This window comes from Enhydra lutris, unplaced genomic scaffold, assembly GCF_002288905.1.
Source record: "Enhydra lutris kenyoni isolate GAN:26980312 unplaced genomic scaffold, ASM228890v2 scaffoldscaffold85, whole genome shotgun sequence".
Taxonomy (NCBI): Eukaryota; Metazoa; Chordata; class Mammalia; order Carnivora; family Mustelidae; genus Enhydra; species Enhydra lutris.
Window position 1 is genome coordinate 3,129,163 of NW_019154169.1, and position 16,188 is coordinate 3,145,350.

At 62.0% G+C, this 16,188-nt stretch overlaps 1 protein-coding gene across 1 annotated transcript; it reads left to right on the plus strand.

Moving 5' to 3' along the window:
- Positions 1-3,859: 3,859 nt before the first annotated feature.
- On the plus strand, positions 3,860-15,410 carry LOC111161496 (LDL receptor related protein 3). The gene is made up of 7 exons (XM_022525195.1): positions 3,860-3,932; positions 5,880-5,927; positions 10,977-11,115; positions 12,369-12,583; positions 12,993-14,109; positions 14,270-14,402; positions 14,617-15,410. The coding sequence occupies exons 1-7, from the start codon at positions 3,860-3,862 to the stop codon at positions 15,199-15,201; spliced, it is 2,310 nt and encodes a 769-aa protein (XP_022380903.1). The 3' UTR covers positions 15,202-15,410.
- The last annotated feature ends 778 nt before the right edge of the window (positions 15,411-16,188 follow it).

Sequence of the window (16,188 nt, forward strand, 5' to 3'; positions counted from 1 at the left end):
TCCTGTTCCAAAAGTCATACCATTCAGAAATCCCTTAGACATGGGTTTTCATGCTACTTTCTACCGAAATGGCTGAGTTCTCAAAATGCCATTTGAGAAACATGGGTTCTAATGTATATGGGAGCGAAATAGCCATTTAGGAGACACTGACCTGTGAGTCTCCCCTGGGGTCCCAGAAAGGGTCTTGGAAAGGGCCCAAGGACAGGTTCTGTTTAAGGAGAGTTTGGCTCAAAATGCAGACTCAACTGTCTTCTCATCACTTGAGTGATTTAGCTGGCCTGGGGGTATGAATGCTTCTCCCCAAGGGGGGCCTGAAGCCTGGTGGGTCAGTCAGTATGTCCACTTGCTGGATAGGCTGCTCACAGGTCTGAGCGCAGCTCTCCAAATGCTCTCCACTCTGCCTCCTGGCTGTCCTCCCGGCAGAACGAGGGAAGAGTAGAAATTCACTCTGGGGAGAGTGGAGATGTCCTAAGGCCAGGATGAGCTGGGGGTAGGTGGGGTTGCTTGGAGAGGATGATGGACAGAGCTAGTCCCACAGGGTCATGAAGCTCAGGTTAAGAACTTTGAGGTCTGTTCTGGAGTATTTTCCGCAGGGGACATGATCCATTTTGCACGCTGAAAATGTGAGGTGCCAATTAGGATGCAGGGTTGCATGTAGGAGGCTTCTGCAGAGAACGACGAGAGAGGAAATAGATGATGACTGGGGCCAGGAAGGTGCCGTGGTGATGGAGAGAAGGAGCAGACTTGAGGTACATGGAAGGGATTAGCCATCCAGACTTAGTGATGGATTGGGTGTTGGGAGATTGGGGTAGGGATTTTCGACTCAGTAAATGATGTGACCATGAATGGAGTAGGGCCCAAGGGGAAGGTGTAGACTGCAGAGTGAGAAGTATCTAGTCTACAGCGAAGTTTGGACAAGAAAGGGTTTGCCCTTCCGGAAGACACCTGCTTTGGCTTTACTTGCCGAAGTCACGTTTAGCCTTTGATCCCCAAGTAAATTCTAACTATTTGAAATCAAGAAAGACAATGACCATCCACCTTGGCAACCAGTTGGATAAGAGCCGGCTTGAACTTGAGTCTTCCTGCAGGCAAATGATGGAGGAAGATACGCAGAGCTCTCCAGCTCCTCCCTGGCTGCCTCCCTGTCCTGCAGGGGTCTTGGGGCACGTGAGTATTGGCAATGACCCCGCTGCTCTGGATGGAGGTTTATGTGGGACAACTCTGTGCCCCTTCCCTCTCCTCACTCCTGGAGCAGATCAGCTGAAGGCCTCAGTGGCCCACAGTCCGCGTCTCATGAAATACACGTGAGGGTCATGAAATACACGCAGCTTTGCTTCCTCCTATCTCTGAAGACCAGCTTCCTGCCAGGAGGACCCTGAGCCCCTGCCTCGGCCCTTCCACCCTGTACCTCCCTCATCTGCCCTAGCGGTGTGCAACTTCTTGGGGCTATTACTGACATCACCCTCTTTCCAGCACTGAATTCTCAACTAGTTGGAAGAGTCTGGGTTGTGATAGACTGAAAACTCGTGGTTACAACTGATGCTGGAGTGGAGGGTACATGTTTGTTAAAAAGTTGCAGGGTCACTGAGCGGGGGTGTCCAGACCTGCAGCAGAGACTGGGCCGCCAGGAACCATTCCAGAGGTGGCTGGTTCAGTTGGAGATGAGGACTAGAACAGGGCTACATTGGGGAACCTGAGCGAGGCCTCTGCCTGGGTTGGCAGCCTCTAGAGGGAGCTAAACTGGAAATGGGGCATCAGGTGGTTCAGATCTCCAAATGAGCAAGGAGTAGCTTTCTGCCAAAAAACTCATGAATCAAGACAAACCATGGGTTTTTTTAAACTTATTTTTAAAAAAATATATGCAAAAAATCCACAGCGAGCAAAATATCAAAAGCTTAAGGTCAGGAAGTGGTGCTTGGTCATTTTATGGTCTTGCACTATTGTGCCATGGACACTTGCTTCTAACCAGCCCAAAGTTCCCAGTAGCTAGCTGGGCTGTCCCCTGGCTCGTGGGCTTAGGAGGGTTGACAATGGGGTGTGGACAAATTGGGCAACTTTGTGATTGTAGATGTTTTATTGATCTTTCCACTCAGTTCAGAATATGAGAGGTTATTCTGATAAACGTCTACAGGGGTTTACATTTTTCTTTTTTTGGCCTCAGGCTCCAGTAGGACTCCCCGTGGCCTCAGTGTTCAACATAGATCCCTCTCATAGCTTGGAAAGCATGCATCTAGAAAGCATCCTCAAATAGAAACAAAATTTCAGACTTCAGACCCTCCCTGCCAGCTCTGCAATTCTGTTGAACATTTTTGCCACGCATAAATGCCCATTACTTGAGCAGTCAGCAGTCTCGGGAAATTCTGAAACCAGATTATGGTAGGCTCGTGCTCTTTACCATAAATGAGTCATTTATCTTGTTATTTGATTCTTCAATCATTTGCTACATCTCTCAAGAAGTCGTCTTTTGAAAAATCACCAAAGAAATTAGAAGAGAGAGAACACACACCACCCACCCAGAAAAACTAAAAGGTATTTTCCCTCCCCGCCCCCTCCCTTTTTTTTGAAATTAAAATCCAGTTGGCCTGCACAGTGAAAATGAGTTAGCGAGTTACACGGTCTACAACTTTCACTAATAAAATATCAGTTCCTTTATACCTTCTCTCGAAAGAAGAGACTAGGGAACGGAGTGGTGGTAACTGAAGAGGAGGTCCAGCCTCAGCTCGGGGCAGGCATGGGGGCTCATACCAAGCCTCCAGGCCAGGACCTCTGATCTCACGTTAGTCTTAAGAAAGGAGGGCTGACCCTGTTTGGCTCCTGTCTCTGTCCCAGGTTTCTGCCTCTTCGAGACCAGCCCCTTGGTTGACACCACTCCCAGGTGGCAGCCCCAAGCCTGGTGTCTCCTTCCCATTCCCCGGGGGCCTGATGGGGTGATTAGGTGGGCGCAGGGTCCCCAAAGGGGTGAATTTCCATAGGCCTAACGTGTTCCCCTCTTCACAAGCTTTGCTCTGCACAGAAGGATGCGTTTCAGGGATGTGCCAGGGGCCCCCCGGGCTAGAAAAGGGACACCTCACGGGGGCAGACAGCTCTGAGCGCTGCGCCACCTCGCGCGGTCCTGCCCTGGGGTCCCCTAAGCAGCCACCTTCTACCAGTCCTCTCCCCCCTCCACTCTCTTCCCCTCCCGGGCACGGCGGCCCCGCGGGCTCCGGGAGGGACCAGTTCGTGGGCCCAGGAGCAGACCCGGCCGGAGCGGACGGGGCCCTGGCTCCAGGGCGGTGGACGGCTGGAGGCGCCGACCGGCCGGGGCGGCCGCGCGGAGCTGTCCAGCACCCAGGCGGGGCGCGCACCCCCGGCCCGCCCTGCCGCCTCCCCCGCCCCACGGCCAGCGCCACTGCGGCTCGGCGGGCGCGTCACGTGGCTGGCGCGGCGCGGCCTCCTGGCTCCCGGCGGGCGCGAGGACCCACAGACCCACGGACGCACCAGCGACGACACCCGGCCGCGTGGGCCGGGGGGCGCCGGGGCCGGGCGGGCTGCGCGCCGCGGGGCATGGGCGCGCCGGGGGCCCCCGGGCACAGGCCGGCGGCGAGCAAGGCGCCGGGGCGCGGGGGCAGCGGCGGGCGGGGGTCCTCCCTGGCGGCCGCTGCTGAGCCCCCGAGGGGCCCGTGACGCCGCGGCCGATGTGGCCCCGCGCAAGCTGCGGGCCTGCACCGCCGCCTCACAAAGACGCCGCCGGAGCCGCCGCCCGCACCCGGCCGGCGGCCGCCGCGGGAGCCCGAGCCGGAGCCCGAGCCCGAGCCGGAGCCGCAGCCGCTGCCGCAGCCGGGGAGGCAGGAGGCGGCGCCCGCGGGCGGCCGGCCCCGGCATGGAGAAGAGGGCGGCCGCGGGGCCGGAGGGGGCGCCGGGCGCCCGGGCTCAGCTCGCCGTCGTCTGCCTGGGTGAGTGGGCCGCGCAGGCCGGGCGGGTCCGGCCCCCGCCTCCGAGCTCCGCGCCGCGCCCGGGACGGACCCCGGCCTGCCCCGCTCTGCTCCCCCGGGCTCCGGCCGGGGCTTCCCGGAGCGGGCCCTGAGCGAGAGGGCGGCCCCCCGCGCCCCCCGGCCTGCCGAGCTCTCCCGCCTGGGAGGCGACTCTGGCAGCCTAGCCCCGGCTCCCGCCCGGCTCGGAACAGTGCGTGGAGCCCGGGGCAGCGGGGCGCGGGGCGCGGGACGGCCGGGCGGTGCGGGCTGCGGGGCGGTGAGGGTGGCCGGGGTGGGCAGGCGGTGGCTTTCCGCCGGGCCTGGCGGGGTTAGGGCCTCCGGAGCTGCGGACAAAGGCGAGGCGGGCGGGTCTGTGGCCGGCTGTCCCCTGAAGAAGGAACTGTTTCCTGCCGGGACTTGGGGTGGGGGCGGGTGCCAGCGGGAGCCGCGGTCAGGATGCCGGGGCCGGAGGCTGCCGCGAGAGTGACTCCTGTCTTCCCTTTGTGTCTCTTAGACCCAGCGGGGCAGGCCTGTTCAGCCCAGTGGGGTGTGTTTGGGGAGGGCGCTGAGACCTGTCCAGGCCTGGCATCTGGGTGGGAGGGAATGCCTGCTCTGTCCAGGAGTTTTTCTGTCGACCTTTCCACCGCCCTGTTTGGGGGAGAGAGGAAGAAAGGAGTTAAATCCTCAACCCACATGGCTCCTTTATTTACCATGATGAAGGAGGGAGGCCATTAGCTGAGCTTGGGGTCATTAGGGGACACCCTACTGTGACACTAGTGAAGATTCTGTAAGCCCAATAGGTTTGCTTGAAGCAACTGAAAGGACACAGTGAAAAAGAAACCTGCCTGTTTTTAGCTACACCATCTTCTTGGGTGCAGAACCAGGGAGCTCTGAGTCCTGTGGAAGGCCCCTTGGTTCAGGTGTGGGAAAGTCTAGTGATGGATGGGACCCCCCACCCCCACCCCCGGTGAAGTGCCCACTGCCCAGTCTGTTAGTGGTCATGTGCTCTGGGCTCTAAGCTGCTGGGTGCTGGGCTGCCCAGGTGAGCAGGGCAGGAGGACAGGCCCGTTGGCTTCCCAGATGTGACCCCGGGCTCTGCCTAGCAGAGCCTGGGGTTTTCAGAGAGGGTATCTGCCCCTGCAGCTTCACCAGGTGGGGGCTGACCCTGCAGAGATGCTCTCTGCCTCCCTTGGTATCCTTGATGTTGGGGGAAGGGGGCACCCTGAACCCTGGGAAGTTGAGTTTGCCTGTATCCTCGTCCCGGTCCTGTAAACCGCTGCAGGAAAGCCATAGATGAAAGCCAAGGACAAAGCTCATGGAGGTGGATACTTGAGGGGGTGGGTGGCAGGGAAGTTCTCTGCCCCTCTTCTCAAGGTCAGCATGGCATAGCGAGGGGGACCTTGAATCCTGCTATCTGTGCATCCCTATAAAATGGGGTAATTGGAACTGCTTCCTCCTTCCCTGGCTTGCTGGTAGACCAGATGGCTGGCAAGGCCCCTCAGAGGGATTCCTCCAAGAGGTCAGGGCCGCCTTGAAGGCAGAGCCCTTACCCAGGCCGAACCAGGGTGGCCCACACATGAGTTTCCAAGCTGGAGAGGGGAGGTAGAAACACACCCCTTCCCACACAAGTTAGAATTGGCAACCACGGAGGGCAGCAGGAGTGGTCTGCTGGAGCCAGGCTTGTGCCTTGGCTCTCTTTGGGAGAGGGTGGGGTCCCAAGACCCTCGAGGGTCCTCCCCTCTGCCCATCCCAGCAGGACCGGGTGGGAGTGGAAGTCTCTGGCAGCACTCTGGGCCCGGCCCTGTGAGATGAAGAGAGGCGGCCCAGAGTTTGGCTTGCCCATATAGGGCTGCTGTTGGCCCACGGCAGGTGTCTGGGCCCCAAGCGCCACTGCCCCCCACCACTGACACCTCCTTGTGTCTCCCACAGTAAACATCGTTCTCACCGGGCGACTCAGCAGCGCAGTTCCTGCCTTAGGTGAGTCAGATGCTTCTCCTTCCTCCCTGCCCTTCTGGTTTTAGTGACCTCTGAGGACGGGCCTTCAGGACCCTTCCACCCCTGCAGTCAGCTGGCCCCTTCCAACCTCAGCACTTGTGCATTTTTCCTGCATCACGAAGGAGTCATTTGGCCTTGGGCAAGTTTACACCTCCCTGAGTCTCAGTTTCCTCTTCTGTAGAATGGGTGCATTAAGGGGACCTACCTCAAAGCCCGGTTATTAGGGTCAAATGGGAACACAAAGCAAGGTGTTCAGCATGGCCATGACACATGGTGGCTTAATGGCACTAGCAAACTGTCACGGGTCTAGCGTAATTGACACATTGTGCTTCCTGTAGGCTGTGGGGTGCCCCGAGGCCACGAGGCACCATGAGATGCTGGCCTGTTTTAAAGTTATACCTGGAACTCAGCTTATCAAGGTATGGCCAAGCAATGACACAGAGAAGCCAATGCCATTGACAAAAGAATTTGACTTTTATGTGTCTTGAGAGGAAGGGACACAGGGAGAACGCCAGGTCAGGCAGATGCAGGAGTCGGGGGAAGGCCCAGGCCAGAGCCTTTCTTGGAGTTTCTGTGGGAAAGGCAAGGCAGGGCTGGGGAAACAGCTCAGGACTGGCTAGTTTGAAGAATTCTGGCCTGGCTTGAGGCTACAGGGGTGGTCTCTGGTTGCCTGGTACCTGGCCCTGGGATCACCTAGGGCAGGGGAAACACCAGCTTGGTATGCAAATTAGGAAAGAAGGTGGCTCAGCCTGGGTTCAGCTGGTCTGTCTGAGCAAGACCAGGCCCCAGGCAAGCTGGTGTGCCGGACAGAGATTCACACTTTGGCTGGTGTTTGGGCCCTGGGATTAGTGGTGGCCCACAGGATCTAAGAAACACGGGCCAAACTCCAACCGTTCCCACTGCCTGTCACAGCGGGTCCAACCATCCATAGACCATCTTTGCATTTGGGCCCTGTGCCAGGCACCTCGAAGATTGTCAGGAAGGGGACAGGCGACTGAGCCCATCCAAGGGGGTTTGCTCTTTGCTGAGGGGACTGCCATGGGGAAGCCCTGGCCTCGTGGCCCTTGGGGCCACCGGGAGACGTGTGAGAAGGGCCTTAGGGAGCTGGGGAGAATGTGCAGTCTCTGGTGTGGGAGGCCTGCGACTTGTTTGCTGGTGCCGCCTGGTGGGCTGGAGGCACCCGGGCTTTCTCATTCCACTCAGGACCTTGTAACCAAAAGCCACTGTGGCTAGCTCAGGGAGAGGGATCTCTGTGGGCCGTGGTCTCTGGGATGGGGAGGCCTGGGCCCAACAGAAGCTGCTTTTGCAGGCCCATCTCTCACTTTTAGCTCCTCGGGCTCCCTCTTGATTTCCCCTGCGCCTCGGCTCCTGCTACCAGCAGTCTGGCCTCCTCTGCTGACGCAGCTGGCCCAGGGCCCTGACTTGCTCAGCGCCAAGCCAGCCTCAGCGCCACCTGGTGTCCTGGCCCCGGCAGTGAACTGCCCAGTCGCCCCGTCCCAATTTCCAGGAGGAGGCGGACTGGAGTCAGGGGTCTGTGGCCTAGGTAGAGAGTGGGAGGGTAGGGACCTGGCAGGGTTGGGGGGGGGGGCGTCCGGTCTTACAGATGTGAGCCCCAGGAAAGCCCTCCTGCTGGTGTGGGGGGTGGCCACGTGGCCTTGAGATGTCTGCCACGTGCCTGTGCCCTGGGTTTAGAAAGTGATGTTCTAGGGACAAGCTTTGCTCATAGAGTCAGGGAGAGAAAGATAGCATTCAGGTCTGCACGTTCGGTAGGTCTTAGCCAGCATCGGTGTCGTTCTCAGCAGGGCCCACGTTGCCCAACTTCTGGGACCGCCATTCATGCCGGCATGCCCATATGTGGCATCCCCGTGGCCTCAGCTGCGTGCACGGCCTGCATGGCCACGGGCAGTGGTCTGGGGCCCTAGCTCTCCCAGAGTTTGGCTCCGTGCCTCTAGCATTGCTCAGAGCAGTGGACACCAGCGGCTGGCTGCCTGAGCTGCCCGCTCAGACACTCCCGAGGGCCCAGGTGGACCGCCTGGAGACCTCATGAGGTCTGCCTCCCAGCGCCTGTCCTGCCCCAGGTGCGCTGGGTTGGGGGCTCCCAGCTCCCGGCCGTGTAGTTATGGCAGGCAGGTTGTCTAGAGCATGGATTGCCTCTGGAAAGCAGATCTGCAGGTTGTGCTCCGTCAGGCCTTGCTCATGCTGCCTCGGGAGTATTTCCTGACTCTTGGGACCATGAAAGAAGGGCGCTTACTGGTCTGAAAGTGCTTGGTCATCCCTTCCCCCTTGAGCAGCCCACCTTGACCGGAGGGCCGAGTCGTCTTCTGCTGGAGTCACACAGGTCACCGGCAGTTAGAGCCCCCAAACACCCCCAAATCCTGTCCTGCAAACACACAGTCCTCCCAGCATCCTTCACTGCCCACCCAGCATCACACACCCCGTCAGAGCCGCACCTCCGCAGGGCGGAACCCCACTGCCCCTGGCACATGAGTGTCTGCCTGGAGACTGCCTCTATTCTCGAATTTCCCAACCACCCGCCCAGAAAAGCAGCACCCACGGACTCCGTTTTACTGCTGGGACAAGCTGAGGCCTGGGGTGGAACAGCGTGCCTGGCTGTGTGGACCCTGGGGGTGCACTCGTGATGCCTTTCCCTCACCTGTGCCTGGATTCTGGGCTGGGAGCGAGGCTGCCATCAAGGAGGGTGAGCTGGGGACCGCCTCCAGGCTCAAGGCCAAGCGGGTGTCCAGTCAGGAGGCCCTGACCAGAGCTCCCAGCGCCCCACAGGGACTCTGTTCTTTCTCCTGCTGCACGTGCACTCCATGTGGTCCAGGCCGATGACTGCAGAAATCATGATCTCTCGCTGTCTCCTATGTGCGAATTTCTGGGGCAGCCCTGGGGGCGACTCAGGAGGAGGCTGTTTGGAGGGACATGTTGTCAGGGGCTTTGCTGAGAGGCAGAGCTGGGCTGGCAGCTTCTAGTCGTCTGCTCCTGACGTGACTGCTGGTCCAAGAGACCTGGAAAGTAGGACCAGACATAGGTCTAGAAACCTGTTCTGGTTGGGGCAGGTGATGCCCGTAGGCTTCGTGGGTGAGGAAACTGGCCTTTCTCTTTGTGCCTGAGGAAGGCTTCCCAGCCAGGGTATGAGTGACGAGGCCCTGCTTTGCCCCCGGCCCTGTCCTAGGGGCTGAGAGGACAGGGCAGCAAAGGGTGCTTCCTGCCTTGGCTGATCGAGTCTCCTGACTTCGGGTTTACCGTGTGGATTTGATGTGGGGGGAAGAGGCACCCTGGCTGTGCCAGGCTCCCTGGCCCATGAACCTCTTGCCCAGCACCATCTAGGAGGAGAAGCCTCTTCTGGCTTTTGTAACCTCACACCTCCCAGGTTCCCAGGCAGCACCCGGGGTCTCTGTGAGGTCCACAGAGCCGATGGCCTCACGTGTCAGAGGGAAGGGGCTCTAGTCCTTCCCCTCCTGCGTGCTCTTACCGCTCCTGTTTGACGGGGGAGAGATCTGCGGGCCAGGGAGGCCGGCCCTCCAGGCCACGGGTGAGTGCCAAGCAGGAAGTCCGGCCGGTGCCTCGTTGACCAGGGACTCTCAGAGCTCTGATGGCAACCCACGGGTGGCCAGCCTTGTTTTAGGGTCAAGTGTGGGTGTTTTCTCTTCTAGTCCTGTGATGCTTTCATGAGCTGTTGGCGGGGGCTTCTGCTTCCCTGTTAGTCACAGTGTTGGATCACCTGGACCTCCATTGTCACAGTCCTAAGAGGACGGGAGGCAGCTGAGGATTTCTACTCCCCAGTCTCCTTTCTGCAGCCGTACCAGCTGGGGTCCCAAAGAGTCTTGTTGAGAGCCAACAGAGAGACTCCAGCTCGCAGGGCAACAGTGGAAGGGGCCAGGCAGTGGGACAGTGCAGATGTGGTGTCAGCGGCCTCAGTTTCTCCATCTGTATAATGGACCCTGCCTTTACCACAGGCTTTTGTGCAGATCAGACGAGATGGTGTGGTGAAGGTGGCTGTAGGGGCTGGAAGGGGCAGGTGTGGTCAAGTGTAGAGGCCTTGCCTTGTCCTGGGAATGCCAGGGCATACCAGCATAGGCTCTGGAGTCTTCTGGCTGGGCCGGCTCCCCAGGAAGCAGAGGCATGAGTGATGAAGTGGGTAAAGTGAGGCCTGCAGGGCTGGGCTTGGCGGCATTCCTCGATCGCGCTGGCTGGGATGCGAGCCTGTGCAGGTTGCTGGTGCAGCAGGTGGTCCACACTTCATAAATGCACTGGTTCAAGGCCAGCAGTGAGAGGCTGATCCCACCAGGGGACCACGGGTGCTCCTGACTCTGTCACTTACTGCTGTGTGGCCATGGGCAGGCCCTTACCCTCACTGAGCCTGTTTCCTTGTGTGGTTATGACATCGATGTCCAGTGGCTTCCCACTGATGCGTGTCCAGCCCCAACTGGACGTCGGCTCTGTGCAAGTCTGTCTCATGATCTTCACTCCCCCCGGAGAGCAGCACGTCTGCTCTCCCTGCAGCCTCCATGGAGTGGGGCTTTTGAGTCTCTTACTCAGCATGCCTCGCACTTGTTCTGCCGTTTAGTAGGTACTCAGTCAATCCGTGCTGGGGGAGCAAAGCCTCTCCCCTCCCGGGGCTGAGGCCTGGATTTGTCCCAGTGGGGGCAGGCAGGGAACCACAGTGGACTGCTCAGGCAGGCCTGACAGGCCCAGGGGTGCAGAGTTCTCCACCGAGCTGAGGCCAGGAGGTTGCATCTTGGAGGGACCAGGGGGGCTGGGGGATAGGACCTACCCTCCGGTGCACAGGGTGGGGCTTGGGCCCAAGGCTGCCTTGAGCCCCTATGGGTCCTCTGCCCCCCATACGTACTTCTGTGAAGTCTTACATTTGGTCTCACCCTGGCCATAACCACCCTTGTGTGGCCCTTGTCTTGATCCCACTCCGGGGAAGACCTGTGCTCAAGCCACGGCAGGGCTTGAGGGCACCCCCACCTCACTTCCTACCCAGAGGGGAGGTCAGCACTTCCCAGCCTCTTGTCCCCACAGCCGCCTGCAGTGGGAAGCTGGAGCAGCACACGGAGCGGCGCGGCGTCATCTATAGCCCGGCCTGGCCCCTCAACTACCCCCCGGGCACCAACTGCAGCTGGTACATCCAGGGTGACCGCGGGGACATGATCACCATCAGGTGAGGGGGCCCAGGGCGTCAGGAGGGAGCTCCGTGGGCCAGCACATGCTGAGGAAGTGTGGGTGTGAGAGCGTGCGCACATGTGTAATGGCGCCTGTGTGTGAGCACGTGTGTGAGCAGGTGCTGACGGCAGGTGTGTGTAAGTACAGGTGCATGTGCGCGTCTGCGTGTGCACATGTGTGAGCATGTGAGTGTGCCCAACTCTCCGGGTGTCTGTGAGCCCCTGTAGTGGGCCACCTCTCCTGCTGGACCTCTGTTGTGTGAGCCTCTCTGAGGGGCCGTGGGGCCATGGATCCCCTCAGCCTGGCCAGGGAGATGAGCCGTGGGGACTGGGGTGTGGCCTGGCCGGCTCTGAGGTGGTGGAAGCGTTTTCTTCATCCTGCAGGGGGCTTGAGGCTAGGCTGGCATGGATCCCAGAGCAGAGTTTCCCCAGGGGCCTCAGGGCAGTCTGGGCAGCAGAGGGAGCCAGGCAAGGGCCCAGGAACTCCAGCTGCAGGGACTTGCAGAGGGGGCTTGGGATCAGGTGGCAAGATCCAGGTTGCAGAGTCTGGAACCCTGGCCTGGGACAGCTGTGGGGTATCCTGTCAGGGTGCCGAAGCCCAGAGGGCCCGGGTTCTCCCTGGCTCCAAAGCACAGGGGCATGATGGGCGCCAACAGGGGCTGTCTTGGTCTCTGTGCCTGTTTCCCTGTGGCCCCAGGGCCATGGCTCCCAAGCACTCTCCCTTCAAAGATTCCACTCTTACTGGCCACTTATAGAGTTCTCCCTGGTCCTGTAGCCTCCTTGCCCCCCAACCTGGGCTGGGGGACCCGGCCCCGGTATTTCTCCCCAGGTGACAAGCTGTCACCCAGCTGCAGGCTAGGCCAGCCCCGTGGGCATCTACTCCTTCATTGCATAGACCTGTGAGTGTGTGCTGGGTCTAGCCCAGCAGAGCCCGCATGGGAGGGATCTGGAGTGTCTGGGGAAGGCATTGCTCCTGATGGGGATTCTGACGCCCCCTCCACTTTGGCTTTGGAGTGGGCTCTGAGTGTGCTGATGGAGGGCAGAGAGGGACGAGGTGAGGCCTTCACAGAGCTGCAGTGGGGCTGTCCACAGCTGTGCTGGTGCTTCCTGGAGCCACCCTCAGACCCCTGGGTGGTGGCAGGGGTCCCACTGAGAGGCCCAGAGTACGGGCCACCCTTGCTGTGAACTCAGGGCTGCAGGCTCCTTGCCTGCCCGCCCATGCCGGCGGTCCTCATTCTCCGTGTCCCTGAAGCTTCCGCAACTTTGACGTGGAGGAGTCCCACCAGTGCTCCCTGGACTGGCTCATGCTGGGCCCAGCGGCCCCACCCCGCCAGGAGGCCTTCCGGCTCTGCGGCTCCGCCATCCCACCTGCCTTCATTTCGGCCCGGGACCACGTCTGGATCTTCTTCCACTCTGACGCCTCCAGCTCCGGCCAGGCCCAGGGCTTCCGTCTGTCGTACATCCGAGGTGATGCTGGCAGCAGGGCAGGGCACCATGGGTGCATGGACTCCCAAGGTCCCCACAAGCACCCTCTCCTGGCCCACTCCCTCCTGGGTCTCCCTCAGAAGCCCCATCCATTGGGGGACTGGGCCTCGGGGTGCCTTGAAGCCCCTGGAGCTCATGGACCCCACTACACAGACTTGGCTAGAGCGGGCTGCTCACCCCTCACCCTCGGCTCAAGTTAGGGAGGAGCCACCCTGGCGTTTGAGGGGTCTCCATGCGTTTGAGGGGTCTCCGCCCCTCGAGTGGGCATGGAGAGGCCCTGCAGAGGCCAGGCTGGGACAGGGGAGCCACCTGCCTGCTCCTGGCCCCGGTCCCCCCTGGAGGGAGGCTCTGCTCTCCCGTGACTGTCCACCCCGCACTCTTCACCCCACAGGGAAGCTGGGCCAGGCGTCCTGCCAGGCCGACGAGTTCCGCTGTGACAACGGCAAGTGCCTGCCAGGCCCGTGGCAGTGCAACACGGTGGACGAGTGTGGCGATGGCTCAGACGAGGGCAACTGCTCAGCGCCCGCTTCTGAGCCGCCACGCAGCCTGTGCCCCGGGGGCACTTTCCCCTGCAGCGGGGCCCGCTCCACGCGCTGCCTGCCAGCCGAGCGGCGCTGCGACGGCACGCAAGACTGCGGCGACGGCTCCGACGAGGCCGGCTGCCCCGACCTGGCGTGCGGCCGGCGCCTGGGCAGCTTCTACGGCTCCTTCGCCTCCCCGGACCTGTTCGGCGCGGCTCGCGGGCCGTCAGACCTGCACTGCACGTGGCTGGTGGACACGCAGGACCCGCGGCGCGTGCTGCTGCAGCTGGAGCTGCGGCTGGGCTACGACGACTACGTGCAGGTGTACGAGGGGCTGGGCGAGCGCGGCGACCGCCTGCTGCAGACGCTGTCCTACCGCAGCAACCACCGGCCCGTGAGCCTCGAGGCCGCGCAGGGCCGCCTCACGGTGGCCTACCACGCGCGCGCCCGCAGCGCCGGCCACGGCTTCAACGCCACCTACCAGGTGAAGGGCTACTGCCTCCCGTGGGAGCAGCCGTGCGGGGGCGGCGGCGAGGGCGGCGCGGGCGACGCGGGCGAGCAGGGCTGCTTCTCTGAGCCTCAGCGCTGCGACGGCTGGTGGCACTGCGCCAGCGGCCGCGACGAGCAGGGCTGCCCCGCCTGCCCGCCGGACCAGTACCCCTGCGAGGGCGGCAGCGGCCTGTGCTACACGCCCGCCGACCGCTGCAACAACCAGAAGAGCTGCCCGGACGGCGCCGACGAGAAGAACTGCTTCTCCTGCCAGCCCGGCACCTTCCACTGCGGCACCAACCTGTGCATTTTCGAGACGTGGCGCTGCGACGGCCAGGAGGACTGCCAGGATGGCAGCGACGAACACGGCTGCCTGGCGGCCGTGCCCCGCAAGGTCATCACGGCGGCGCTCATCGGCAGCCTGGTCTGCGGCCTGCTGCTGGTCATCGCGCTGGGCTGCGCCTTCAAGCTCTACTCGCTGCGCACGCAGGAGTACAGGTGGGCGGACGCCCGCTGCGCGGTCCGCGGGTGGGGCTTCCCCGGGGCATCGCGGGGTGGGGCTGGAGGGCGGGGCGGGGGTGGTGCCTGCGGGGAGGTGGGCGGGGTGCGGCGCTGGCCAGCCCCGCCATGCCGCCCTCCCGCCCTCTGCTGCCGTCAGGGCCTTCGAGACCCAGATGACGCGCCTGGAGGCTGAGTTTGTGCGGCGGGAGGCTCCCCCATCCTACGGGCAGCTCATCGCCCAGGGCCTCATTCCGCCCGTGGAGGACTTCCCGGTCTACAGTGCATCCCAGGTGAGTGCCTGAGGGTGAGAGCCCTGAGACCGAGGCTCCGACTTGGACCCGTGAGAACCGCCAGAAGGGGAGACCGCAGGACCAGGTCCAACACCGCATGGCCCAAGGCTCAAGGGAGGCGGGAGAGGGTGCCATGGCCAGGTTGGGGGAAATTAGTTGGTCTCCTGGGGTGGCACTGACCTCTGCCCTGTCCGCCATCCACCCTGCCCTCCAGGCCTCGGTGCTACAGAACCTTCGCACAGCCATGCGGCGACAGATGCGCAGGCATGCCTCCCGCCGAGGGCCCTCCCGCCGCCGCCTTGGCCGCCTCTGGAACAGGCTTTTTCACCGGCCGCGGGCGCCGCGGGGACAGATCCCACTGCTGACGGCCGCACGCACCTCACAGACGGTGCTGGGTGATGGGCTCCTCCAGCCTGCATCAGGGACCACCCCGGACCCCCCAGCACCCCTCACGGACGCAGGCAGCCCCGTGGCGGCTGGGGATGGGCCCCCCGGTGCCCCAGGCCACGGGCCAGAAGTGGGATCCGCTGTGCCACCCTCCTCAGGCCTGCGGGACCCGGAGTGCAGGCTGGTGGACAAGGACAGAAAAGCCGGCAGGGACCCTCTGGTGGACAGCCCGGCCCCTGGGGACATGCCTCGGGACCCCTGCTCGGCCCAGGACCCTCACCCCCCGGCTCCCACTGCCAGCAGCACCCTAGGCCCCCACCCACCAGAGCCACTGGGTGTCTGCAGGAGTCCCCCACCACCCTGCTCCCCAACGTTGGAGGCCAGTGATGACGAGGCCCTGCTGGTCTGCTGACCGCTGGACTTGCTGGTGACCGCCACAGCCCCGCTTTGTAACCAGGGAATACACAGTCGTTTCTACCCTGCCTCCGCGTCCTTCTTTCCTGCAGAGAGGCTGCCTGGAAGCCCAGCTGCCCGCTCGCTGCATCGGCAGCCCCAGCCCTGGTGGGCATGGTGGGCAGGGCCTCACGGGGCTGGAGCAAGGAGGCGGGTAAGGTCAGGATCCCTGGGGCAGGCCTCCTGGGGTCTCCCTCTCCCTCCTTCTCCTCCATTCTGGGAATCTATTTCGGGGGAGCAGGAGGGCTAGGGCAGGGCTCTGTGGAGAGTTTTCTGTGGCTTCTCACTTCATTCACCCTCCGGGGTGCCAGAGCTGTGCCAGACCAAAGGAGGACCGTGGGTGTAATGGACTAGTCCGGGGAGGGTCCCCGGCCGGTGCTCAGCCCTCTCTCCATCCCCCCAGCCAGCCCAGAGGAGAGGCAAAGAGGCTTCTGTCCCCGTCCTCATGCCTGTGGTGTCAGCGTGGGCCTGGCCAGGCAGGATCCCTTTGCCCTCTGCCCTGTGGCTGAAGGTTTAATTTCAAGGGCAGGAGGGCATGGCTGGGAATGTGGGCACAGGGTAGAGGAAGCCCACGGTCTCTTGCAGGTCCCGAACCCCCCCACCCCGACCTGGGAAAGGCTGCTGGATGCTTTCTCGAGGGACAGCGGCTGAGCACCAACTGACTGTGGCCACTTCCATCCCATCTTCCATCCCATCTGTTTCTCCCTGTAAACCAGAGCGAGACCACGGGCTCCCAAGTCCTGATACTCCACGGAGATTTATGGAAAAAAAACAAAACAAAAGGCAGTTCCCACAAAAAAGCCCAGACCCTCCTGAGTGGCTGACCCTTGGGCTGGCCCTGTGGGTCCTGGGGAGGCGTCTCCCGATCCCGGCGTTCCTTTGGGGCAGGGCTGGCTCCGGACCCCATGAGGGAGAGATGAAGTGTCCGGCTCAGGAGTCAGAGCCC